At 40.1% G+C, this 25,992-nt stretch overlaps 1 protein-coding gene across 3 annotated transcripts; it reads right to left on the reverse strand.

The window, feature by feature from the left end:
- Window positions 1–3,161: 3,161 nt before the first annotated feature.
- SYCE2 (synaptonemal complex central element protein 2) lies at window positions 3,162–25,838 on the reverse strand. 3 transcript variants are annotated; one of them, XM_061639894.1, is made up of 4 exons: window positions 25,752–25,838; window positions 9,732–9,847; window positions 6,153–6,357; window positions 3,162–3,998 (listed from the first exon to the last, which is right to left on the reverse strand). In XM_061639894.1, the coding sequence occupies exons 2-4, from the start codon at window positions 9,839–9,841 to the stop codon at window positions 3,804–3,806; spliced, it is 510 nt and encodes a 169-aa protein (XP_061495878.1). In that variant the 5' UTR covers window positions 9,842–9,847; window positions 25,752–25,838; the 3' UTR covers window positions 3,162–3,803. The 3 variants fall into 3 exon arrangements, with proteins under 3 accessions (XP_061495878.1, XP_061495861.1, XP_061495868.1); XM_061639877.1 differs by lacking the exon at window positions 25,752–25,838 and adding an exon at window positions 25,672–25,741; XM_061639884.1 differs by lacking the exon at window positions 25,752–25,838 and adding an exon at window positions 12,853–13,014 and having other exon boundaries at window positions 9,732–9,872.
- Window positions 25,839–25,992: the final 154 nt, after the last annotated feature.

Genomic DNA, 25,992 nt, shown 5'->3' on the forward strand with positions numbered 1-25,992 from the left:
CACAGTCTTCATCCACCAGAATGACAAGATGGCCAAGTGTCAATATATTATACAGCCACGAGAGTGGCTGTATACTATAGTCAGCATGCATTTTTTGCATTCCACAATGTTAAATCAAAAATACCCCCCATGCCATTCTGATGCTTCCCATAAGCTCATTTCAGAACAAAACCTTACAAAACATATAGTCCTAAACTGAGAAACACTTGCTTAACAACCCTCTAAATTTTCATGGTGATACACAAGACAGTCAGAGAGAATAGAGAGTTCAAAGTGTAAAAAGAGAGAGAAAAACCAGACCCCTTTTAGACTTTTTTCTGTCAGTTCTCATAATTTCTTGAAATTAATTAAGAATCAGCCATGTTCACAGAGTACTGTGTAATCCTATTACTGGCCTTGCTCCATACTCTGACCTTCATCTTCTGCAGTTTAAAAGTTAAAAAAATTCCTAGCTGATTTTTAATTAATTTAAGAAATTTGGCATTGAACTCAATGATAAGGCTGGGCATGCTCAGTAAGAACCAACTGTCAGTGTTCTAAAAGCCAGACTCACAGCTGCTGGGCTTGGCTAATTGGAGTAACACCCACGCCAGACCTTTATTTCCCTTTAGACAGTCATGGCTTCCCCCAAAGAATCCTAAGAAGTGTAGTTTGTGAAGGGTGCCAAGATGAGACTACTATTCCACTGACAGAGCTCCAGTGGCCCTAGTGGTTTAATAGTCAGCTGCTCTGATTGTAGGTCTGTGAGGGGAACAGGGCCTGTCCTAGCAACTCTCAGCACCCTTCACTAACTACACTTCCCAGGATTCTTTGGGAGAAGCCATGACTGACTAAAGGGAAATAAAGGTCTAGTGTGGATGTGGCCAGGGACAGCTTTGGTTTAAATTTGGGTGGGAGGCTACATGTGCCTGCTGTAGAATAAAAATGGGGGGGACACCCTGAAAAAGAATGATACTGTTCACAATGTTTTCCTTTTGGAAAGGAAAGGGGCTTTCCCTCTGCCCAGTGCCCACCCATCCAATCTCCTCCCCTCCCTCTTCCTCCCATTTCTGCCCTTCTCCCCTCCCTGCTCCCCCAGATCAGTTTTTCCTACCTTAAGCATGATTGCATGGGAGTAAATCCCATTGAACTCAATATGCAAATGATCAAACCTGCCCTCCCCTCCTCCTCCCTCCCATCACCTCCCTTTTGCCCCTCCCCCCTTACTTCACTCCTCCCCTTCTATTCCCTCCTTTCCCCTCCCCCTCATTCTGCTGCTCTCTCCTCCGCCTCCTCCCCCATGGTCAGTTTTACCTATACTATCCATGATTGGACAGGAGTAAATCCCACTGAACTCAATAAGCATTCAAATGATCAGACCTGCCTTTCCCCTCTCCTCTCCCTTCTTCCTCCCCTCCTCTTCCTTTTCCCTCCCCTGCCCACTCAAGGCCTCCCTCCCCATGGTCAATTTTACCTATCCTAAGCATGATTGCATGGGAGTAAATCCCACTGAAAATAAATATGCGAATGATCAAACCTCTGCCTTCCTTCCCCTCCTGCCTGCTCCCCTCCTCCCCATCCCCTGTGGTCAGTTTCACCTATCCTAAGCATGCTTGCAGGGGAGTAAATCCTACTGAACTCAATAAGCATGCAAATGATCAATCCATTCTCAGCAAACTTGCACAGGATCCCATTTCTTACCTCCCGGATTAAAAAACAGAGAAATTCACTAATAGGCGAAAAGCCTTGCAGTTTAAGAATGTACCTTTAGCCAACAGATATTTCTATCAAACTTTAAAAAGCAGGGAAATTGGGCAGCTATAGTGAATGCATTAGGGGAGCAGGAGACCGGAACTCCTCTCTGACATACTGTACTGCCCTACAAATTTGTCAAAATGCAAACACAATTTCGGTTGGTCTTTCACAGTCCAATCCATTTTCTGTGTAGCTTGGAAGAATTTGGTAACATGTACCTCTGAGCATATGGTGAGTGGTGGCAACACCTGCAATCAGCCCAAATAACAGAAACAAGAGATGTGCTGTGCTGATCTTGTTTTAGCCAGAGCTTGGAAGATTACTTTTAATTTTGAGGTAAAATTGCGCATTCAAAATTCAAATCTGAAATATATTCAAAATTAGAAACTTTTACCTTACAAATATTTGTGATCATTTATGTCAGTTCTAATAACCACATGTTCCACTCTTAAATTAGGCAGAGTGAGGTAGTTGCCTCAAGCAGCAGATGCAAGGAGTGGTGGCAAGGTCTTGGAACAGAGCTGTGTGTCCCATGCAGCCTGCCCTTCACCCCTTAAGCTAGCTTGCAGTCCTCTCATGCAATAGAGGACATTGTCCCATTGCCAGTGTTGAAGCTAAATTCAACTGCCCAGCAAGCGTTGAAGTTAAATTCAGCTGTTGTACATGTAATGGGGGAATGCCATCTTGTCTGCCTTGGGCAGCAAAATGTTTTAGGCCAGCCCTGCATATCAGATTAGTCAGTGCTGGATGTCTTCTGTACTCTAAATTGGCTTTGCAGAGAATTACTACTGTGTTTCCTGCTTTTGCCTGTTGTAGAACAGAATCATTTAGGTGAGTGTACTAGTTCAGGTTTGTTATCTCAGTGGTAACAAAGCATCCCCTGACTTAATTGCACTGCATGCTCCGACACAAAGGTTTGCAGGAATGACTACCAATGGTAGCATAATGAATAGGCCATCATGGCCAGTGAACTGAGTAATCCAGACAAAAAAAGACTTGCCTTGCTCAAGTAGTGCTTGGTCAATCATGACAAAATGGAGGAGAGAGAGATCAGGGACTCATTCCGTTCTAGTCATAGAATCATAGAATGATAGAGTTGGAAGGGGCCTTGTAGGCCATCAAGTCCAACCCCTGCTCACAGCAGGAAATCCACAGCTACAGCATCTGCCGCAGATAGCTGTCCAGCCTCTGCTTGAAGACATCCAGCGAAGGGGATCCCACCACCTCCCTAGGCAGTCGGTTCCATTGCCGAACTGCCCTTACTGTCAAGAAGTTCCTTCTAATGTCCAATCTGAACCTACGCTCCTGCAACTTAAAACCATTATCAATATCTTGTCAAGTCATTTTTTTATTTATAGTTTCTTATGACACAATGACAATTCAAATTCTTCTCTTTGTTTTTTAATAAAGTAAATACAGCAGCACATGCTAATATATTTAAAAATTTATTGTGGTTTTACATTGGAAGAAGTTGACTCAGGCATGCAAGCAAAGAATGAACAACAAAGTGCTGCAAATATGTGCCCTTTAGCAGGCTATATATAAATAGGACTGATCTGGACGCCCGGTTGCAACTGAAAGTTTTTCCCCAAACTGGCTTCTATTTGCTTACTAAGCGCCTAACTAGGTGTGATGTTTATTACAAAATTTGGTTTTGTGTAGTTGATTTTTATTAAATGGGGTATGTGTTTGTCAGAGCTGGACCGGGGGGGGGGCTTTAACTCTTTGTCCCTGATGTGTCCTGATAGGAATCCCCCCTTACACCAATTAGTTGTCCTGCCATTGTGACTAAGAGTTGTGTGGGATGGTCCCCACTCCAGTTGGGCCTGTGATAGGAGCAAAGGGCCAAAAGGCACCAAACACCCATTCCATAGCCCCACTCAGGCTGCCTCCCACTCCACTTTGGCTATTTGTCTAACAAAAATCAGTTACATAGTGCCAAACTACATGATAAGCATCCTGTCTAGTTTGGTCCTGATACTGGGATCCAGTTTTTCCCTTCTATTTACGTACATTCTTCCCTCTTTAACCTCTCCCTTTTTTTTTTTACTTTTTACCTCTCTGTGCAATCACAATTCAGACTGACCACACAGGTCTTTATACAACATCTCCACAGTGTGACAGACTTGTTTGAGCTCAGTTTCCATCGGTTTGATCCTCTCCATGATCTCAGAAAGCTCTTGGAGTTTATCCTGAATGAGCTTGTTATGATGGTCATAAACAGGGAACACCCTTTCCTCCAACCTCTCGGCCAAGCTTGAAACCTTGTTGAAGGGAAAAGAAAGAAGCAGGAGTTAAAGTGGACTAGAGATTTCTAAGAACTCCTTCACAACGGAGTTGCCCTGAGCTAGAAGACTTTGGCTATGAACACACTAGTTGTCAAAGCAAAGCATTTCTATTAGCCATACCTGGAGGGAGAACAGAGTAATCTGCCAATAAGTTGTGAAATCTCTTTGAAGCTGAATTTTAAAAAAAACACCAACAAGCTGTTCCCACCAGGTTTTATAGTAAAAAGGGCCGGAGTTTGATTAGCTTCATATGCTCCCCACCTCCATTTTCAGGAGAGAGAGGTAGAGATGCATTGGAGCCGGCAGAACAGTATTTCTACTCTTTGCCTGCTTTTTGTTCCCAACACTGACAATTGTGTCCACCCATGAATAGCTGAGGTTTAAGTGATAATTACTTAAAAGTGGCTATGTGCACACATCAGCTACATTGTAGTCACATATACAGGGCTGTAGGGACTAGGAAGTAAGACAAACAGAAATGGCAGTTACTAGGTTCAGGATCATGCTGTAACAAGTCAGAACACCAACTAAGCAACCATGTGGTAATGTTACAGTCCCTTTCAAGTGGTCGCAGGTTGATATTTGTGGTGGTCCGCTGTGGAACTTTATGAGATGTTACTGATGCAACATTGAAAGAGATTGGGCAGGGACAGGCAAGGGAGAGCTGCGATGTGCCAGGCCTTTAGTTGGGAAGAGTTAAATTACATTAGTATGTATGTGTATAGATACACAGGCTGATTTGCTGTGATTGACTTGGGTGCATCTGACAGGAAGCTTCAAACAGAGTTAATCAAAACTACAGAAAAAGGCAAGAGCCTTTAACATAGGGACTGCCAACATGGTGTTGTTGAAAGACACTCCCATCAGAGCCAGGATAATGAGAATTGTAGTCCAACAACATCTGAAGAGCCCCTCGTTGACTACCCCTGCTTTAATACATGAGCAAGAATAAAAGCAATCCAAGCGGCCTGCTTTTGGATCTCTGCATCTAAATCTTGGAAAACTATACAGCTATACAATGTAAAGCTCATGGCATATATATTCAGATGAATTTATTTTCCCCAAATATTTTTATCCCACTTTTTGGGCTTGGGTTTTCAAGGCAGCTTACAATCATTAAAAATAAACAATACAACATGCAAAAATACAGTAGCCAATACCAAGCACAACCAGTAACAAACTAAACTTTAAATTACTAAATGGCTTCACAGCAGGAGGAACTCCACCAGGACTAAAGTCCTAGCGAAACAAAAATGTTTTTGCAGTTCACCAAAAGATCACTAAGAAAGGGACCTATCAAGCCTCCCAGGAGAGGCAGTTCTATAATCTGGGTGCTGCAACTGAAGAGGAAAACAGGGAGGGAGGGAAGGTTGGCTGTGTGGGTAGCACAATTCGGCCAGGTTATAAAAAATAATAGAAGGGCAAAGAAGTAACAGACATGGAAGGAAAATGAATGGTACTAGATTAAAGTGATAGAGAAGGCGAACAAATAGGTGACAAGGCAACAACATAAGATGTCCCCAGCTGGATCAGCTCTAAGTCCCATCTAGTCCAGTACCCTGAGTGGCTATCCAGACACCTGTCATGATAAGAGGGGAAGTCGTGTGAGTATAGTATGCTGAAGACTGACAATGGAAATATAGTAAGGACAGGCTGGGGAGCAAGAGGTGGCAGACTTGTGCTACCCTCCCTGCTGCCTCCTCCCCCACTTTCAGGTCAGCAACAGTGACCCACCTACCTGGAAGCTAGAGTATCTGTTCTGCCCCATCCAATGACCCACTTCTGCTAAGCAGAGAAGAGTGCAGTGCAGAGTTCACAGAAGATGAAGAAGAGCAAGTTGGGCTATGTGGATGAGAAGATTTTCAATATGGAAAATGGGAAGAAGAAAGAACTTGAGGGAGTGTGTTCAGTGGGGGGAGGGATGCAATATGAGAGTATAAACTGAAGGCTAGTACTTAACATTTATCCAGGACATTGGGTTTAATAATTTGTAAGCCTTGGTTAAATGTGGCAGATTGGTAACATTTGGAGGGAGCTAGCAAATATTTTGACTGACTGGCAAGATTGAGCTCATTAATTCTTCCCTGGTATTCAAATTTCCTGGATTCCATTACACCCAGATATGTTTACCTTCATTAAAAGACTTTCTCGGAAACTGTTCATGAGCACATGGTCTTCCTTACGGTTTTCATTAATCTTATCAATTAGTTGCTGAGTTCTTTCTTGCAGATTTTCAATAGATAAATCCAGGGCTATAAAATAACTTGGGGATTTGCTTTCTGACCCTCCTCCACTTGCATTTGAATTAGAAAGAGGTGTGTTGGGAGCTTCTTTCCTTTATTGCAAGAAAAATATAAAAGATGATTGAAATATTTTGGGTATTTTTTAAAACTAAAAACAGTAAAGGTACCAAAGTTCTTCTTGTATTTTTAAAATCTCAACACACACACCCCAATTTTGGAATAGTTTAAATCATAAACAATTAAAGAGATAATACATATACAAAAAAAAAACTCAAAAGAAACCAGACATAATTTATTCACATCTTACAATGTATTCTGTTAATTCACAGAATCATCAGAAAAGATTGGCTCAAAAAAGAGAGAGGAAGAAAGTCAAGACCACTTAGTCTGGATACAAGGGGAGGTATCAAAAAGTTTGTTACTGTTTCCAAACAAAGGCACATCATGCAGGGATCTCATTGGGGGCTATTATTTTTGCTGTAAATTCAATGAAAGTTTGCCAGATATTATAAAATGGGTTTTTTTCAATTTGCCCCCTAAAGAGGGATATCTTGTTTCATTTTTCTGAGACTGCCAGAAACCAGGTACCCAGGTCCTCAAGTTGTTTCCAATGCCTAGTAATAACCATTCTGGCTGCCATGAATAGGAAGCCTACAAGTTGCTTGAACTTTCCATATTGATTTTGGTTGTCCCAGATGCCAAGAAATGGCAATGATGGGATGGGCAGAAGATCTTGGCCCATTATGCAATTGATTTCAGTGGAAATTGTATTGCAAAAGGATGCCACTTTGGGACATTCCTATCAAAGGAGGAAGTAAGTCTCCTTACTGTGCCAGCAGGCAGGAGAAGTTATTTTAGATATACAGGAGAGCTGCATATGCATATAGCGCCAAAACTGTTTTGAGCATAATTTCTTTAACATGGGCAGAAATAGAGCACAACAAGGAAGTGTCACCATAAAAATGAAATATTGTTTCAATAAACAAAACATCACTTAGAAATAGGTTTGGAACTAATTTAACAAGGTGGTTTGGTGACTGGGTTTGTGTCAGGCAAAATAGCACACATCCACAATGAAAAACAATTTTATAAAGAGAACCTGATCTTGAAGATGGGGGAAGAGTTTCTGAATTTTAACTACATTCTGAAGACAAAAAACAGTTTTAAAAATACTTGAAAGCAGGAAGGAGGATTAATGGGTTGCGGGGAGAGAGGGAAGGAATAATATTTCAAATATTTTTTCTGTTCCCCTTCAATCATTGTTTTCTATTTATTATTTTCTATTTATTTACTGCCAGATGATTAAAAACTGGTTTCTATTTGGAGTAAAAGTTCAAAAATTCTGCCCCTTGTAATGAGGCAGCCCAGATATTGGCTTGAAATATGCATAAAATGTGCTGAAATTATTTACATCTGCTTATATTTACTTGTCTAACTTAGAATATGCTTAAGATTTGCTGAAATAACTTATAATCTCTGCTTCATGCATAAGGCCAAAAAGTAAAACAGGAGTAGTTTAAAATTGCCCCCCCCCTTTCTCCTCTGTCTCCTGATTACAGCTGTAATTTTCCTATGAAAGCAGCTGGAACATACCTAGAGATAAGATGTCTAGGCAGACAGCCAATGTCTTGCACAAAACATGAAGTAAGAGGAAACTTCTTATATGGCATGGCTATTAACACTAGTCATGCCTCCCTTCTCTAGGAGAAGGCAGGAAGGCTGCTAGTGCCGCCTCTAGTAGGCAGCATAATTGATGAGGCCATGGGATCACACCTTCCCTCATATAAGAAAGTGTATCAAAAGCCAGGATTTATAGCACTCATGACTCCTCAGCTCTGGAGTGGGGGTCGAAGAAAGCAGGAGAACCATCCATCTGTTACATCCATGACATATGATGGGTGATGTATTATGACATGCATTTCCATGTACTGTGTAACTTTGCCTCTGTAGTATGATTTAGAGTTTAACTCAGTCCTTCATCTATTGTCACTTGTTTTAACTTAGATGTGCCTTCAGAGTCTTTTACTTTGATGTTAAATGGATATCCAGCAATTTGTTTCATGCTGATATGTATTTCAATATTTCTGTTTCTGCAATGATGGCCAAGGACATCTAGAATGCATTTTATTAGTTGTAGTGTGCAAGATATGAATAAATAGCATATATTATATATTCTGCTGTCTGAAGTCTGACTCCCAAATAGAAAATTTCTGGTACTTCCCAAGATTCAAGAATTCTTGAGTGGGGTCTCCTCTATCTTTTGCCTTCACTAGACGACTGATGTTGATAACCTGTGACCTTAGGTGAACTAACGTTCAACATACAAGGACTCTATGTAGATAAGGAGGAAGGGAGAAAGCAGCCCCCTTGACCCTGTGCATTCGCTGGTAAGGGGGCTGGCCTTGCTGATAATCACACTCTTCTTCCATGGTGTTTTTCTTTAATGTTTTATAACCCAATCCTATGCATGTTTACTCAAAAACAGAAGTAAGTTCTACTATAAACAATGGGACTTACTCCTAGTCAAGTATACATAGCCTCAGTAGCGGATTTGTGCCCACTGTAAAAGAGCATTTCATAGAATGCTCAGTTTTAATTTGTTATTAAACTTTTCGTCTTCTCTTTACCATAAGAAAAAAGGGGAAATTATCCCCACCCCCACCAAAAGATTCCAGGTTTTCGTCAGATTCAAATTTCTGCAGCTGACCTTTCATCCAAGGAGCTCAGGGAGCATTCTGAAGGTTATCCCATTTAATCCTCGCACCCACCCTGGAGGTAGGGTAGGCCCAAAGCCAACTGATAAATTTTATGACTAAGCAATGATCAGAGCCCCAGCCCAAGTCCTACACTCTCTCTAGTATACACTTGGCTGAAGAGATGTGGACTTACCCCTTCCCTCTGATCCCATATTCCTATGGGGATCATTGGAATATTATCAGGAAAGGGCCAGTTTTTGATTGCACACAAAAGGGTGCAGCTACATTAACAGACAGGGCTGCGAAACATCCCTGTCAGAAGCCTTAGGGAGCTGCTGCCAGTCCCAGTAGAAAATACTGAGATAGATGGCATAAGGCATATGCCTATGTTCCAATAGATGTAATCTTAATGTGCATAATGTATGTGTATAACCTGAGGCAAGCACCTCATCTTGGTTACATAGCTGCAAAACTTCTCTGTAAGTGATTCTCTTGAGCAGGTGGTACACAGCTGCTACTGCTAAGTGCTCCCATACTAGGAGTGAACCGCTTTCAGTAAGCCTTTACACTGAAAATCAATCTCTAAAAGGTTTGCTTTGTGAATGATATCCAACTTATCCAATTTTGATATCCAACTCCCTCACATTTGTTAAATTATTAAATTATGTTAAATTATTAGATTAAAACATGCTTGTGAAGATACTCATAGTCGCTTTAAAATTCAAAAGTACTTCGGTATTTTGTGATTTTAAAAAAATCCTGAATCTTACCTTGATAGATTATCACTTAATTCTTTTCTTTCTAAATTTGTGAAGAATGGAGTGTCTGGTTTACCTTGCTCCTGCTCTGACACTTGGAACTGAAATTCCTGGTTAGACATAGCAGTCTATAGTGAGGAGGAGGAGGAGACCCTTCAGAACATAGAAGTGAAATTTGGTCCTTCTTTATTTCTGTTATTTATCTATTTGAAATACTGATACAATAAACATTATTACTAAAAAAAGTATACAAAAGCCAGAAATGATCCCTATAATTCAGTAAAGCATATACAATTAGCACTGCTTAAAATGAGATCCTAAACACATGGGTCACAATTCAGCAGCTCCAATGTGCATGCTGAGCTTAATCAGTAGAGGGCTCTGGACAGGGCTATTATACATGAAAGCAAATTCATCTGAAATCAAGTAAACATTTCTATATAATTTTTAGTGGATAAAAGTGGAGTTTGGGTGAAAACATTAGTATCATCCTGATTTCAAACACATATGTTATTCAGAAAGAATAATACTTGGGATTAATTGTACACAATACAGAAAATTTGTGTATAAAAGTCATCCATCACACAGATACAAATACAATAAATGATAATTATTGAATACTTATATTGTAAAACATATATACCAATAACTGTATAGAGAAAATAATAATAAAGACTATAACTACATGTGAAAAATCACAGAAATTCAAAACAAAGATGTTTAGCATATATGTAAATATATTCATCTTATGTCCATAGTCTTGACCTGATGCACAACCTATACTCTGGACAAGAGGCTACTGTAAGGACAGAATATGGAGAAACTGATTGGTTCCCAATCAGAAAGGATTTGAGACAAGGGTGTATTTTATCACCCTATTTGTTTAATCTATATGCAGAACATGTCATACAGAAAATGGGATTGGACCAAGATGAAGGAGGTGTGAAAATTGGAGGGAGAAACATCAATAATTTAAGATATGCAGACAATACTAGCTGAAACCAGTAATGATCTGAACCGAATGCTGATGAAAGTTAAAGAGGAAAGCACAAAACCAGGACAAGGACATTGAACTTGTCAAGGATTATATCAATACCTTGGCACAGTCATTAACCAAAATAGAGACAATAGTCAAGAAATCAGAAGAAGGCTAGGACTGGGGAGGGCAGCTATGAGAGAACTAGAAAAGATCCTCAAATGCAAAGATGTAGCACTGAACATTGAAGTCAGGATCATTCAGACCATGGTATTCCCAATCTCTATGTATGGATGTGAAAGTTGGACAGTGAAAAAAGCGGATAAGAGAAAAATCAACTCATTTGAAATGTGGTGTTGGAGGAGAGCTTTGTGCATACCATGGACTGAAAAAAAGACAAATAATTAGGTGTTAGAACAAATTAAACCAGAACTATCAGTAGAAGCTAAAATGGTGAAACTGAGGTAATCATACTTTGGACACATCATGAGAAGACATGATTCACTAGAAAAGACAATAATGCTGGAAAAAAACAGAAGGGAGTAGAAAAAGAGGAAGGCCAAACAAGAGATGAATTGATTCCATAAAGGAAGCCCCAGACCCTGAACGTACAAGATCTGAACAGGGTGGTTCATGACAGTTGTTATTGGAGGTTGCTGATTCATAGGGTCGCCATAAATCGTAATCGACTTGAAGGCACATAACAAAAATGTCCACAGTCGACAGTACATGTAAATTTTCCATTCAGAACAGCTGTTATGAATCCACTAACTCAATCTGTTGTGGGCTATGAAAAATGTTTAAACCCCAGGTTACTTCTACTTTGCTGATCTTGCCTGGGCCCTGAAAGATAAAATCCTACTCTAGTTCCACACAAAATCCCAGTCTAGCATTCAGTAATTATATTTATTTGGATTCCTTCTCCCCTTTTGGGGCAAACTTTGCACACACATAATGGATTACATACAAGGTATTGGGCCTGTTTTCTTCCTTTACAACAGACTCTCCATTACACTGCAAGCCACTTCCGAAACTCCAAAGCAGGTTGCAATGTGGTACAGGTGTCGGCTGAGCAGAAGAATAAGACATTTAATTTGTTGTACATGTGGATGACACATACTTCCCACTCTGGATTGTGACTATTATGGAAGAACAGTTAATAAGGTGAAGTGAATCTCTCTCACGTTCCTACCTATCATAATGACAGCAGCTTTGCAAGTTAAATAATAAATCTAGGTCTGCAACAGAAAAGTTTAATCTTCTATTTTTCTGACTGGATTGTGCCCCCTGCCCCCAGTTAGCTGAGAACTGAAGAGATGGTGACTTCCTGACCAGTTTTTACCCCATTCTGCTTGGAGTAGCCTGGAAAGGATTCTAGCCACAATTTGATTTATCCTGGTTAGTTTATAGTCATTGCATTCATGAAATTCCAGTAGGAAGGCGAATAAGTGCAAACTAGTATTTATTTAAAAGATAACTAATAATGAATCTGAATTAGTTTACACAAGTTTGCTTCTTTTCAAGCAAACTTTTTTTAAAAGTAATTGAAAAAAAATTCTCTTCCAGAAACTGAGAAAAGACTGAAGCTAAAATATCTCTGCATGCAAGATGAGAGCTGTGGGGCTCAGATTTGGAGGGAAAAACCTTGGTAGTTACTTCTTCAGCCATGAAGTTCTGTCACCTGGGGCAAACCATTCGATTTTGTCTCATCACTATTAGGGGTAGGATTTTATATGTTATATCATTCAGCACTCCATTTTGAAAAGAAAAGCCCTCTTTCTTATGATCCTTCCCCTTTTCCTTTTAAAAAAGCTTCACTAATGTTATGTTTAGGTCTTAGGGAGGGGGATTACAAATAATTTGTGTACTGTAGGGAGGGGGTTGATGGGGGTACATTTCCCCCCTCCCCCAAAATCGTTTTGCTATAATGCAACCAAATGTGACTAACAATGAGGACTATTGAACACTAGGCACATCTTAATAAACGTTGTTATATAAAGAATTCTGTCACAGAAGTGAAAGATTCTATATGCAACCCCACACCCCGAAGCAGAGACATGCATGGAAGAAGACCCCAAAGACGTGGGGTTTGAGCTCATAATTGTGTGTGTGAAAGATTCCTCGTGGTTTATCTTTTTCCTTCCTCTGTTTCATTACCCGATTCTGCCCTGAGGAGAACTTCTTTCCCTCTCCCAACTCCCTCAGGGCAGCAACAAGTAATCTCCTAGCCTTTCAGTGGTAGGAGGAGCCTGAGAATGAACTCTGCATTCCTTACAGCCAATCAGCAGCACAGACACTGCTCTAAATAAAGAGACATTCGCCATGGTGATGAAGCCTCTTGGGGAGATGGATAGGGACAGACAGAACTATGGGACCACCCACTATTTATTTGTTTTTACATTTATATCCTGCCCTTCCACCCAGAAGGAGCCCAGGGCAGCAAACAACAGGTGATAAACACTAAAAACATTTAAAAAACAAAATATCTTAAAAGAGAACATCTTAAAAACAAAACATCTTCAAAAACATCTATAAAAACAATCACAATACAGATGCAGACTGAGTAAGGCATCTATTTAAAAGGCTTGTTGAAAGAGGAAGGTCTTCAATAGGCACTGAAAAGACAACAGAGATGATGCCAGTCTAGAATTTAAGGGGAAGGAATTCCAAAGGTTAGATGCCACAACACTAAAGGCCCGTTTCCTTTGTTGTGCAGAACCGACCTCTTTATAAGAGGGTATCTGCAGGAGGCCCTCAGTTGCAGAGTGCAGTGATTGACTGGGTATATAAGGGGTGAGATGGTCCCAAGATGTATATTCTTTCAGTCAGTGGATCTATGTGCAGAATATGACTTAACTGAATATTGACATTTAGAAGTAAGGTGTTTGGGCTGTTTGAGTTTTAGTGCAATTTTACTATGCAAAATACTTGGAAAACATTATTTAAAGGTGATATTTCTTTATTTGGCAGATTTATATTCCACTTTTCAGCTAGGGCTCTCAGTGGCTAACCACATTTATAAAGCACAACAACTACATGCTCAAAAAAAATAAAACCACCAGCCCTGCTACAGCAGATGTTATTTCCTCCAGGACAGCTGCTATAAATTGGTGGGGGGGGGCAAGAAGGGGACAGTCCAACTGGAGTAGGCCCTGATGTTGCCTTCTGCCTCCATCTTCCTTCCCACAGGGCAGTTGGCATCAGCCCCATGGAGGATGGGGAAGCGACAGTGGTTGGAGCAAGCCCTGGTGTCATTGCCAGCCTCCCTCTCTCTGTTGTGAAGGTCTCATTAATTTCAAAGCCACTGAATTGTGCTCCATGTTTTATCTATATTTAGCCCATAGAAAGCTCATTTATCAATATTCTAAATAAATAATCGCTAAAAGATAAAGCAATACCTTTTTATTAGAATGGATCAAAACTGATTAGAATTGATCAAAACTGGCTGTAAACACAGGTTGAAAAGAGAACTGAAGTTAACGTTGACATATTCAAATGAGTATATATACTCAAGACAGGAAATACATTTTGGCACTGCTGCCTGAAATGTACAATAGTAAAACAAATATATTAAATTCTATTATAACAACAGCATATCTACTTGATCTAAATCAACTGTATGTTAGTGCAATGCTGTTTTCTTAGAAGCAAGCCCCACTGAATTCAATGCAGGGCTGGATTAAGACACACTGAAGCCCTAAGCCATTTCAAGATTCAGAGGCCCCATACCATAAAAAATAGAGAAAAAAGTGTATTGCATAATTGAAAAGATAATGAAAAAATAAATGGTAAACAATTAGACTGAAAAATATCTGCAAACTACATTAGGGAAAGCCAACTGAATCTTATGTCAAAAATGACCTGATACAGATTCTGGTGGCATGTGTCCTTTATCTGAAAATCTTTGCTTGATGTAAGTGTAGAAATGCTTCATTTTCCCAACAAGATTAGTATCAACATTGTCAGGACAGTCTTTCATCAAAAGGTTTGCACCTTCACACAACTGTTCTTCTGAGACTTCTAAATCAACCAAAAACATAAATCTTTTTGCAACATTATTATGTATGATTGCTCTTTTCTTCAAGTTGACTTCAAGGGCATCTATCATTGGAATAAAGAAATTAATTCAAAGTTTGTCTCTTGGGTAGAGCCTTTTATTAGCATTAGGTGAGCCACCATCATTGACTTTGACATTGTTTTTCACTCTTTTTCTTTTATTCACACACTGGGTGATAGATTGCGTATGGACTGGAATGGGAAATCAGGGTTCAGAATACTGGTGGTGGTTTTTATGTGAAAGGTTTTTATATGGAAGCAATTTCAGTTAGAATACATCTTCTCAATTATCTCCAACATATTTAGATGCTCCACATTATGTGAGTCCCTAAGCTATGGTTTGTTCCTAAATCCGGCACTGGTTCAATGGGATGTTCTTCCAGGGCGGTGCACATACAGTAGGACTGGCGCCTAAGGCTACAATCTTATATCCAGTTACCTAGGAGGAAGCATAATGGAACTCAAGGGAAATTTCTAAGTAGACATGTATAAGATTGTACTGTGAATCTCACATGCAACCATAAAATGGCACTTGAACATCAAGGGAAGCCCCCAAACCGAATTTTCTTTCACCAAAAATATTTAGAGTTGCAAGGTTTTTTTTTAAAAAAGCTCCATGAGATTTTTATGGGTTTAAGTGACCTCTCATTTCATTAATGACCTTTCTTTATGTGCCTGTATCTTCCTGTGAGCGGAACATAGAGAAAACAGGGAATACAATTCAGTGGAAAGTTCTCCTGAGTAACCCCCCACCCACCCCCGAAATTAATGGAACCTGCACAAGAGCATTACTGTACTTGTGGGTTGGTAGTATTCATTTCGGTTTGTTTGCACAGGTCCAGCTTCAGATTTTATTTTATTTTCTTATAAATAAAAATACTGACAAAATGAAATTAAATGCCAAGTACTTGTCAATAATTTGCTTTCATTGACCAGAATACTAGAAGATGGAAATAGGTTTTCTGCTTACAGAGCAGTTAAATAGGATATTGCCTACACATATTTATTTCTCTGGAAGTAAAGAGAAGAGAGGTTTACTCTTTTCTTTTTTAAATTAAAGCTTAATATTAAGGGAAGTTGAATACCTCTGAGGGAGTGAGACCCACACATGCTCCTCCCCCATAGCTACACCCCTGCTGCCCATATCATTCAATTCCAAGCAGCCCCTACATTGTGGCTACAAATCTTCAAAGCTGATAAATGTATTATGGCATGACCTTTCATAGACTCAGTCCTACTTCTGTCAGATGCATGAAGTGAAATCTTGCTTGACACATAAATAAAAGAGAACTGGTAAGATGGAAGTTGAATGGCAATGAGATGCAAAAATTACAGTAATTGATGATTAGATCTTAAATGGATGTTAAATAGGCACAACTTTAGTCTTTTACAGGAGCAAATTGGTGAAAATTTACTGAGCATTGCTGAGATAATTGTATTAACATCTGTAGAGAGGCAGCGAATCTCTACATTTGCAAGAAACGATCACAGATAGCACAGATATCCTGACATTGGTCACACATAGTATAATAAAAATTGTTTGTCAATTTAACCCACAAGTGATGCCACTGAACTTTTTGATATATTGTTTAATGTTTTATTCTTCCTTTGTTCCAGCATGGCCACCTTAATGTCAGCTACAGTCAGCATCCTGGGAGGCTGAACTGTTCTTCCACTGGTTTATGGATATTGAGATTTCTGCTGGCAGTATCCACCAGCAGTTCAAAAGAAAGGACCTGTTAAAAATTAGTTGCCAGCCAGGCCAGCATTGTTATGTATAAAATGACAGTTCTTCCTCATTAATATCTGCTATTCTGCAAAGAATAAGAAGGCTGAGAGCCACAACTCTGCAAAACCACAGAGGATGAAAAGAATGTTATGGAAATATGCAGAGTAATTCAGCTGTCTGAACTGTGTGTGTGCCAGTGTGTATATATGATATGGGGCGCTGGCACCCCCCAAAATTACCTTGAGTGCTCAACTATTGGAAGGCAAGCTGCCTTTGGCATCTGATCACTGGAAGGTGTTAAAGGTACAGGGGGATTTCTTCCTCGCCCTGGAACATATTAAACCATGATTGCTTGGAGGTGCTCTTACTTTCTCAACTTTTAAGGGTTGTTAAGTCTGATACTGATACTGAATAGTCTCTGGGTACTCTGAGATTTTCCTCTTTTTTTCTTTACTTAAACAGCACTGTAGTGAGTGAAGATGCCTAGGTTTTATTCGGACTTGGTAGTGGGAGGATAGAGTCCTGTAACAGTGTCTGATGCCAAAGCAGTCTCTTTTGATGGGCTTTGGTTTATGTCACTCTACAACTATATATAACCTGAATAATAATTGCTCATTATTGTCTTCTTGGGAAGGTTTGCTCCCAGAGCCTCTCATAACAGACCCCTCCAATAAAATGACAGTGTGTGTGGATTTTTAAAACCATAACTGCAGAGGTGGGCAAGAGGGGAAACAGCCAAACAAAAAGGCAGCTATTTTAAGCTCTCTAAATCTTAATAACTTCTTGTAATTGGAAGGCTTAGGGGCAAGTAACAGGATTCCACAAAGCCTTTGCTCAGCAACCCTCATTGGAATTAGCTAGGAAGGCCAGGAGGCAGTTTTTTCCACAAATTACTTTATTGATCTTAATTTGTCAATTATATTCTTGGTAGGAGACTTTTTACTTTAATAGGGAAACAGATAATATTAAGGAGAGAACTGTTGGTGGAAGTTAAAATATTTTTAAAGAGCCATTGTGCACTGGTGAACAGCCACAGGGAATGGCATTGGATCTTGCAGAATTTGGAATATGTTAAATTCAAAGCAGTCTGGACACCATCTTGTCAAAGATACCTAAGGAGGACAAAATCATCCTCTTCGGCGATTTCAATGCAAGAGTTGGGCATGATTTCGATTTATGGCCCGAAACCATTGGGAAAGAAGGAGTTGACAATAACAACCTGAATGGAATTCTACTTTTCACTAAATGTGCAGAGCATAATCTTGTTATTACAAACGCACTCTTTCACCAGAAAAATAAATTTAAAACATCATGGAAGCACACTCGGTCAAAACAATGGCATCTCCTGGATTATGTAACTGTCTGTGCCAGAGATTGTCATGATGTACTCCTCACTAGGGCCATGACGAGTGCCGATGACTGCTGGACAGATCACCGATTAGTTCGATCCACTATGGCCATTAATATTGATCCTCAATGTAGGCTCCAAGGAAGAAAATCAAGGTGTAAAATGAACATCCATGCCCTTCAAGATCCTATTAAGCAAGCCTGTTTTCAAACAACTCTCAAGAAACATCTACCGACGGAACTTCCTGAAAATGTCGAGGAACATTGGATTAAACTGAAGACACCCATTATTGCAGCACGTGAACAAACTATTGGATACCAAACCAAGAAACTGTTGGTCAGTGACGCAGGTTGTGAGACTCACAGACAAGGTTTTTAGCAGAGAGAGAGAAACCTGAAGCAGAAGGGTTAAGCTGTGAGAACAGAGTTCCAGACAATCAAGGTCAGTGTGGCTGGCTGAGAGTGTGATAAGGTGGGAACTGGCAGGAGCTCAGAGAGTGGGGGAAGAAATGTCAATGGAGAAAGATGTCTCTAATGTCTTTGCCTAGTAAAGACTCTTACATGAAACTTGCCTGGCCTGTCTTATTCCTGTTCTAAACGGCTTTTGGATTTAAACCACGTCTGACCTACACACGCAATCGCCAACAGAAACATCAGGATTGGTTTGATGAGAGAGATTGAACATATCATCGACAAGAAAAGGAAAGCCTTCCAGATATGGCAGAAAGACATTAACTGTACTGTTAAGAAAAAAATCTATGCCAGTGCAAAGGCTGAGGTCCAAAGAAGAACTAGAGAACTTAAGAACACGTGGTGGATAAAGAAAGCTCAAGAAATCCAGCACTTTGCAATGCTCACGATGCATGGGGATTTTTTTATGCCACAAAGGCCATCTAAGGACCAACAAATTACAGTACAAATCCCTTACGTTCAATGGATGCTACCAAACTTCTTAAGGGTAAGGATAAAGAGTCTATTGCACTGCACTGGAAACAGCATTACCACGACCTCCTTAATCATAACTCTGTTGTGGCTGGTGAGGTCTTCTCGCAAATTCCACAACAACAAACTAGAGATGAGCTTGCAGTATCCCCTAATTTGGATGAAGTCAGTAAAGCCATCAAGCAAATGAAGAACAATAAAGCTAGTGGACCTGATGGGATTCCTGCTGAAGTCTTTAAAGAAGGTGGGCGTGAACTTACACAACAACTTCATAAGCTCATTGAAAAAATCTGGATGAGGGAGAAGATCCCAGAAGACTTTGTTGTTGTCATGTGCCTCCAAGTCAACCACAACTTATGGCAACCCTACAGAAGACTTTAGGGATGCCATAATTATCACCCTTTTTAAGAAGGGTTATAGAACAGATTGTGGGAACTATCGAGGTATCTGTGTTCTTGCTACCGCAGGTAAAATCCTTGCAAGGATGCTCGCAAATCAACTCCTACCGATTGCAGAGGATGTCCTCCCCGAATCTCAAAATGGTTTCCACCCTTCCAGGTGATCAGTGAACATGATCTTCACTGCACGACAGCTTCAAGAAAAATACCAGGAGCAGAATCGATCTTTTTATATGGCATTTATTGATCTGACTAAGGCCTTTGATACTGTGAATTGAACCGCTCTCTGGACCATCCTTCTGAAAACTGGATGCCCTGATAAATTTTTGAATATTTTGCTACTCCTTCATGACATGACAGCAACAATTTTGGATAACAATGGCTTTCAGAGCAATCCATTCAGAGTCAGATCAGGCATAAAACAAGGATGTGTCATTGCTCCAACCTTATTTGCTATCTTCATTGCTATGATTTGATACCTTATTGTTGTTACGTGCCTTCAAGTTGATTACGACTTATGGCGACCCTATGAATCAGTGACCTCCAACAGCATCTGTCATGAACCACCCTGTTCAGATCTTGTACATTCAGGTCTGTGGCTTCCTTTATGGAATCAATCCGTCTCTTGTTTGGCCTTCCTCTTTTTCTACTCCCTTCTGTTTTTCCCAGCATTATTGTCTTTTCAAGTGAATCATGTCTTCTCATGATTTGTCCAAAGTATAATAAACTCAGTTTCATCATTTTAGCTTCTAGTGACAGTTCTGGTTTAATTTGTTCTAACATCTAATTATTTGTCTTTTTTTAAGTCCATGGTATGCACAAAGCTCTCCCCCAGCACCACATTTCAAATGAGTTGATTTTTCTCTCATCCGCTTTTTTCACTGTCCAACTTTCACATCCATACATAGAGACCATGGTCTGAATGATCTTGAGTTTGGTTTTCAGTGATACATCTTTGCATTTGAATTCTACACCTTATTGAGGGGAAACTTCGTACTGGTATGGAAATCATATATCAAACAGATGGAAAGCTTTTTAATCTCAGTAGCCTGAAAGCAAAAAGTAAGGTAATGTCAACCTGTCATAGAACTTTAATATACTGATGATAATGTAGTCTCTGCACATTCAGAGAAAGATCTTCAAACTATCCTAAATGTCTTTGCAGAAGCATATGGAAAGCTTGGGCTCTCACTTAGTATTAAAAAACCCAAAGTGCTTCATTAACAGGGGCGAACTAGTCCCTCTGTAGCACCATCAATCCAGCTTAATGGTGTGATGCTGGAGAACGTTGATCACTTCCCCTATCTTGGCAGCCATCTCTCTGTAAAAGCTGACCTCGATGCTGAAATTCAAAATCGTTTGAGCTCTACAAGTGCCGCATTCTCCCGAATGAAGCGTAGAGTGTTCGAGGATCAGGATATTCACAGGGAGACCAAAATGCTTATTTACAAAGCCATTGTACTACCAACCGTACTGTACGCCTGTGAAACATGGATCATTTATAAACACCACTCCCAACTTCTTGAAAGATTCCACCAACTCTGCCTTCGGAAAATTCTGTAAATCACTTGAGAAGACGGGTGGACTAATGTTAGCGTTTTGGAAGAAGCAAAGACTACCAGTGTTGAAACAATGGTCCTTCAACATCAACTTCGCTGGACTGGCCATGATGTTCGAATGGCTGCATTGTCTTCCAAAGCAGCTACTTTACTGCCAACTTAAGGATGGAAAATGGAATATTGGTGGACAGCAAAAGAGGTTTAAAGATGTTCTTAAAGCGAATCCAAAAAATTGCAACATGAGCATCAAGAACTGGGAAGTCTTGGCCCATGAATGTTCCAAATGGAGGTTGGCTATTATCAAAGGTGCTATGGACTTCGAAGAAGCATGAATACAGGGCAAAGGGGACAAATGGGCTAAGTGGAAGTCACATCAAACAAATCCTCATCATGACCATCTTCCATCTGTGGGAGGCTGTGTGGATCCAGAACTGGCCTGCACAGTCACTTACAGACCCACTGTTGAAGACCTTATCTTGGAAGACTATCTAACTCGGCCACAAGTGATCGCCAATGAATGAATGAATGGTTTCTCTCCAACCCATGGTTACACACACTACAGGCATGTAAGGGCATTAACTTTTGGAGGACTGAGCCTCCTACTTTCTCAAAAGATATTTAGCATGCTGCTCTTTTAAAGACTCCTATTTCCTTGATTGTGTCCTAAAAAGCACAGTACCCCTTGAGAAGTGTCCTAAGGGACCATTCCTTGTGACATGTGACTATAATTGGCAAAGTATCACAGCCATGAACTAGAGGCCAGTCCTGACATCCATTATCTGTGCCAGGCCTCAGTCATAGAAAGTAAGAATAGACATGCCCCTGAGCTAAGTGTAAAGTGTGTATGGTACAACACCCAGCTTCTACAAGGAATTCTCACACACTAGGATTAAGGGGAAGAGTTTCTAGACCAGAGTATGCTGTTTCCAGATTTGCCTTTATTTTTTCTAGAAAATAAGTGCTGCTAAGTACCAATAACTAGGATTACGTTATACCCCATTGGAGGAGGCAGCAAAGGTTCCTCTTGGCTAGTCTGGATGGGTAATCATGTTAGTCTCTTGTAGGAATGGAAGCTTATGCTGCAATATATTAGTTTTTAAGGTGCCACAGGTATTGGCGAGTTACTGAATCAAGTTGAAAACACCTGGATAAAATTCCTAGAATTACTTAGGGATTAGGGCAACCTACTGCCACACTTTCCCACTCTTCAGAATTGAGAAAATCTTTCTTTATGAGGCACTGTGCTCACAACCCTTTTTTCCAGCAATGCCATAGTTTGCTTCAAGAGATATCCCTTCTGATCTTTATGATATAGTTCAGCTGTCCAGTTCTGGTTTACCATGCTTGTGTGGAGATACACAACCATTTACCAGTAAGGCTCTGGTACCCTTAATCGTCGTGTGGATGAGGGTATTCTTAGAGATGCAAGGCTTTGAAAAGCTGTATCTTCCTGGATTCTAGGTGCTAGCAGTGGCCCTGGTTAGGTTATTAGTTAGCGGTGTGTGTGTTTGGAAGGACCCTGTGGGCAGCTGTTGTCATTTGCCCACAACTTTGCAATATTCTTTTCTTCTGCTCCAGGTATATAAAGGGGAGGGGCTGCCTGAGGCAGTGCCTCAGTGTTGCGCAAAGTGCGACGCTAAGTGTGCACTTAGCATCACACTTGGAGTCTGGAATCCATCCCCCCCAAGCTGTATGTGCTGGAGAGAGAAGGCAAACCAATGAGCTGTTATGATTGAAAGCCTGCCCTTCTTTAGGGTGAATATTTGAGACTTAAATGGTTTTTGTTCCTCAGTTGAGAGATGAGGGAACTGTCATTGTCTATTATGTTGGAAAAAGTGGTTTCTATACCCACAGGGTGAGAACCTGGTGGGCACAGTTTCTGCCCCCTTGACTGAGAGACAAGGGAGAGTTTGGTATGAATGTTGTACTTAGAATATGTGTGTGCATTATTTGGCTGTATGTAGATTTGAGTGGCTGTCATGGTGATGTTCATGGTATGTACATGTGAGTATGCTGTTTTTAGGATGTGAGGTTGAATTATGTGCTTGTAGAGTGTGATTTGAGGCAAGTGTGAATGTGTTGGTTTAGAATGTTGATATGTTTAAATACGAATGTGCCAATCTTGTAAGGGTGTGTTTGAGTAAACTAAACATTTTTTTTCCTTTCCCAACATTAGTAAGACAAAGTTCTGTTCTACTGGAGGCCGGTTGTTGTAATTGTTTTGCTTTTTATTATACTGTGATTAAGAAATGAGCTGATTTGTTTAATCTGTTTAAAAATAAGCTTGTTTTAACATGTCTGTTTTTCCTTGAAACTTAGGGAATATTCTGTTTATTATGTATATTATGATTTTTTCCTTGTATTTCTCATGCTTAATTTTATATGCAATATTTATATTATGTTGGTAGTAAAGAGGATGTTTTGTTCCGTTAACTGTATTTTATTTTTTTGTAGCTGCTGCTTTAAGATGTTTTGATTTGTTGTACACCACTTAGTTTTATTTAAATATAAGTGGTATAGAAATGGACTAAATAAAAATAAATAATAGTCCTAAAGGCAAAAAAAGCCTTTTGTGGAGGTAATAGGAAGGCCACTCATTGTTGATTATCCAGGACATTTTTCTGTTTAATGGAAAGATCTGCTACCCCCTCTAACTTCACACTGTCTCCTCTGTACAATTAATTGTTGATCCCTCCAGCTACCCTGTCTCTTCTTACTAAGCACAGAATACATATGGGAAACATGTCAACTGTGCAATTGTAGAAGTGAGCAAGAGTACCAATCTTTGGCAAAGCAGTTGTTGCCCATTGTTGTTCACCAACAATGTTCATCTGATCATTCTCTGTAGAGTATTTTTCTAGACAGTTGGTGGGCACACACAAGAGTTCAGTACAGGGTCATCCTCGTGGTGACTCAGTTTCAAGTTCTTGTTAAGCTCCAGGACACTGGGATAGATTTATCCTGAAAGGGGAGCTTGAAAACCTATGGGCTGAAACTCCACCTACTAAGCAAAATACACAGACAATGTATTTAAAACCACCAGTGTTGCCTTAGTACTAACAATATAATGGAGCAGCTATAAGTATTGTATGTGGAATCTCATCAAAATGTCTGACAGCAATATGAAAATAGTGGCCTACCTTGTGGAGCTACCGTAAAGATTACATTAATGTACAGGAAATGCTTTGAAGACCTATAATGCATCATATAAACAGTAGCATTATTATTTGCATCTGCTTAAATGGGTGTGATCCTGGCTGGAATGTCACTTACAGGGGCACTAGAACAGTGGTTGTTAACCTTTTTTGAGTCATGTACCCCTTTGAGAATCTGATAAAAGCTATGGACCCACATAAATACACACATTAGATTTTATTGCTATGGAATTTGATTTCACACTTCACAACCTCCCTGAAGCCCATTCATGGACCCTAGGTTAGGAACCCCAGCACTAGAGGAATTTTTCCCAATCCTGACTATTTGGGATAAAAAAGAATTATGTGCCTGTGTGTGGGAGACCTGATAGGAAGCACTTCCCCATATGTTTAGCTCTCCCACTACCTGCTTAACAAGCACTTCCATCCTGTGGTTCAGAGGGTAGAAGGAGCTCTGGGGAATTTCACAAAAACGAAGAAACTTCTGGTGCTCTTCATGTAGTAGTAGCCTCAGAACCCTCTTAGATAGAACTGAGACCTGCCTGCTGCATCCATCTTAATGGTCCCCTACCAAGACTCCATCCACACCAGGAATAGATAACCAGTGGCCCTCCAGCTGATGTTGTACTCCCATCTCCTATCTGTCCAGGAACCATGGTCAGTTCTCAGGGATGGAAGTTGTGATCTCCAAGATATTGCTGTACTACAAGTTCCTAGTCCCTGAGCTACTAATTAATGGTGATCACAGGGTGAAGTAACCAGGTGATGGTCAACCTCTCACTACTAGAATCTCCATTGTTCTGTAGAGGATGAAGTTTTAAAGTTTTTCTTACTGGTACAGCACTGTAGCATCACAACCTGGACTTGCTGAAATTCCCCCTTATTTACAAAATTAAAACAGGGCATTCTAATGGTGATAGCTGGCAAATGCCAGTGTAGCCTGCGTATGGGATTCTGGACAGTTTTTCAACTTCTGTGGCAGAGATTTCTATGACAGTCAAGTGCTATTGAAAAGGAAGACTTGTGGCTGCTTTGGAATTAAAAAATAGCATGTCTGTTCTCATGGCTATGGAGGGAAGTGAGATTAAGTATACAGAGCAGAAGATTCAAGGAACTGCCTTGGAGAATCTGTTTCTTCAGCTATAGGTTTTATTTATTTATTTATTTAAAATATTTATACCCCGCCCTTTTTCCGAGGAACTCAGGGCGGCTTACATTAAAACAGCAATAATTAATAAACATGATATTCAGTTTAAGCAATTTAAAATGGAATTAAATAAACATAGGTTAAAACTAACTACATTGGTTAAAAGCCCATCTAAATAGAACAGTCTTCACCTGTGCACGAAAACTCAATAATGAGGAAGCCAACCGGACCTCAATAGGGAGAGAGTTCCACAGTCTAGGGGCGGCCACCGAAAAAGCCCTATTCTGTGTCTCCGCAAGATGAATTTGCAGGAAGGAAGGGGTAATAAGTAGAGTCTCGCTGGAGGATCTTAAAGTCCGAGCAGGTTCATAGAGGGAGAGGCGCTCTGACAGATAGCCTGGACCTAAGCCGTATAAGGTTTTACTGTGTTTTTACATCGTGCATTATACAGCTTTATGATTTTTCTAATGAAAAGTGGTATAAAATATATTAAATAAAAGGTAAACAGAAATGGGAAAAGCAGAATAATTTTTTTAAAAAGAAATGGATTAAGGTAGAAGGAAGTGAAAGCACTATTTCTGTTTTGAGAGTTGACAGGGTAGTTAAGACACTGAATGGGCCAGGAGTCAACATTTATGTATACCTTTTATCAGTCCTAGTCTAATCCTCGCTGAGGTGGTAAACCAGTGTTCAGATTATGTCGTTCTGTTTCCTGACTCCTACCTGAGCAGAGGAGAGGGAGCTGTGTCAGCTGATCCAGAGGCTATACAAAAGAGCCAGCTCTCAGCGAGCGAGCAATCAGGGACAGCTAGCAGGAGTTTGGCAGAGAAGTTCAGAGGGGGAGGTCACAGGGGTGGTCCCTAACTTCTTTTTCTTGTACGGCACACCACATACCAGTGGGACTCTGTTTACTCTAAAGCAGAACAGGACAAAACATAGGTCATTCCAATACAAGTAGAAAGAA

The sequence above is a fragment of the Rhineura floridana genome, chromosome 1 (assembly GCF_030035675.1).
Source record: "Rhineura floridana isolate rRhiFlo1 chromosome 1, rRhiFlo1.hap2, whole genome shotgun sequence".
In the NCBI taxonomy this organism is placed as follows: Eukaryota; Metazoa; Chordata; class Lepidosauria; order Squamata; family Rhineuridae; genus Rhineura; species Rhineura floridana.

What these genes read in the sequence shown, in the direction of transcription:
- SYCE2 (XM_061639894.1), bottom strand. Translation starts at nt 9,841, where the DNA reads ATGTCTAACCAGGAATTTCAGTTCCAAGTGTCAGAGCAGGAGCAAGGT. An exon ending in TTAAGTGATAATCTATCAAG is followed by an intron (nt 6,358 to 9,731) that starts GTAAGATTCAGG and finishes CTTGCAATAAAG; the next exon opens with GAAAGAAGCTCCCAACACAC. An exon ending in GAGAAAGTCTTTTAATGAAG is followed by an intron (nt 3,999 to 6,152) that starts GTAAACATATCT and finishes CCCTTCAACAAG; the next exon opens with GTTTCAAGCTTGGCCGAGAG.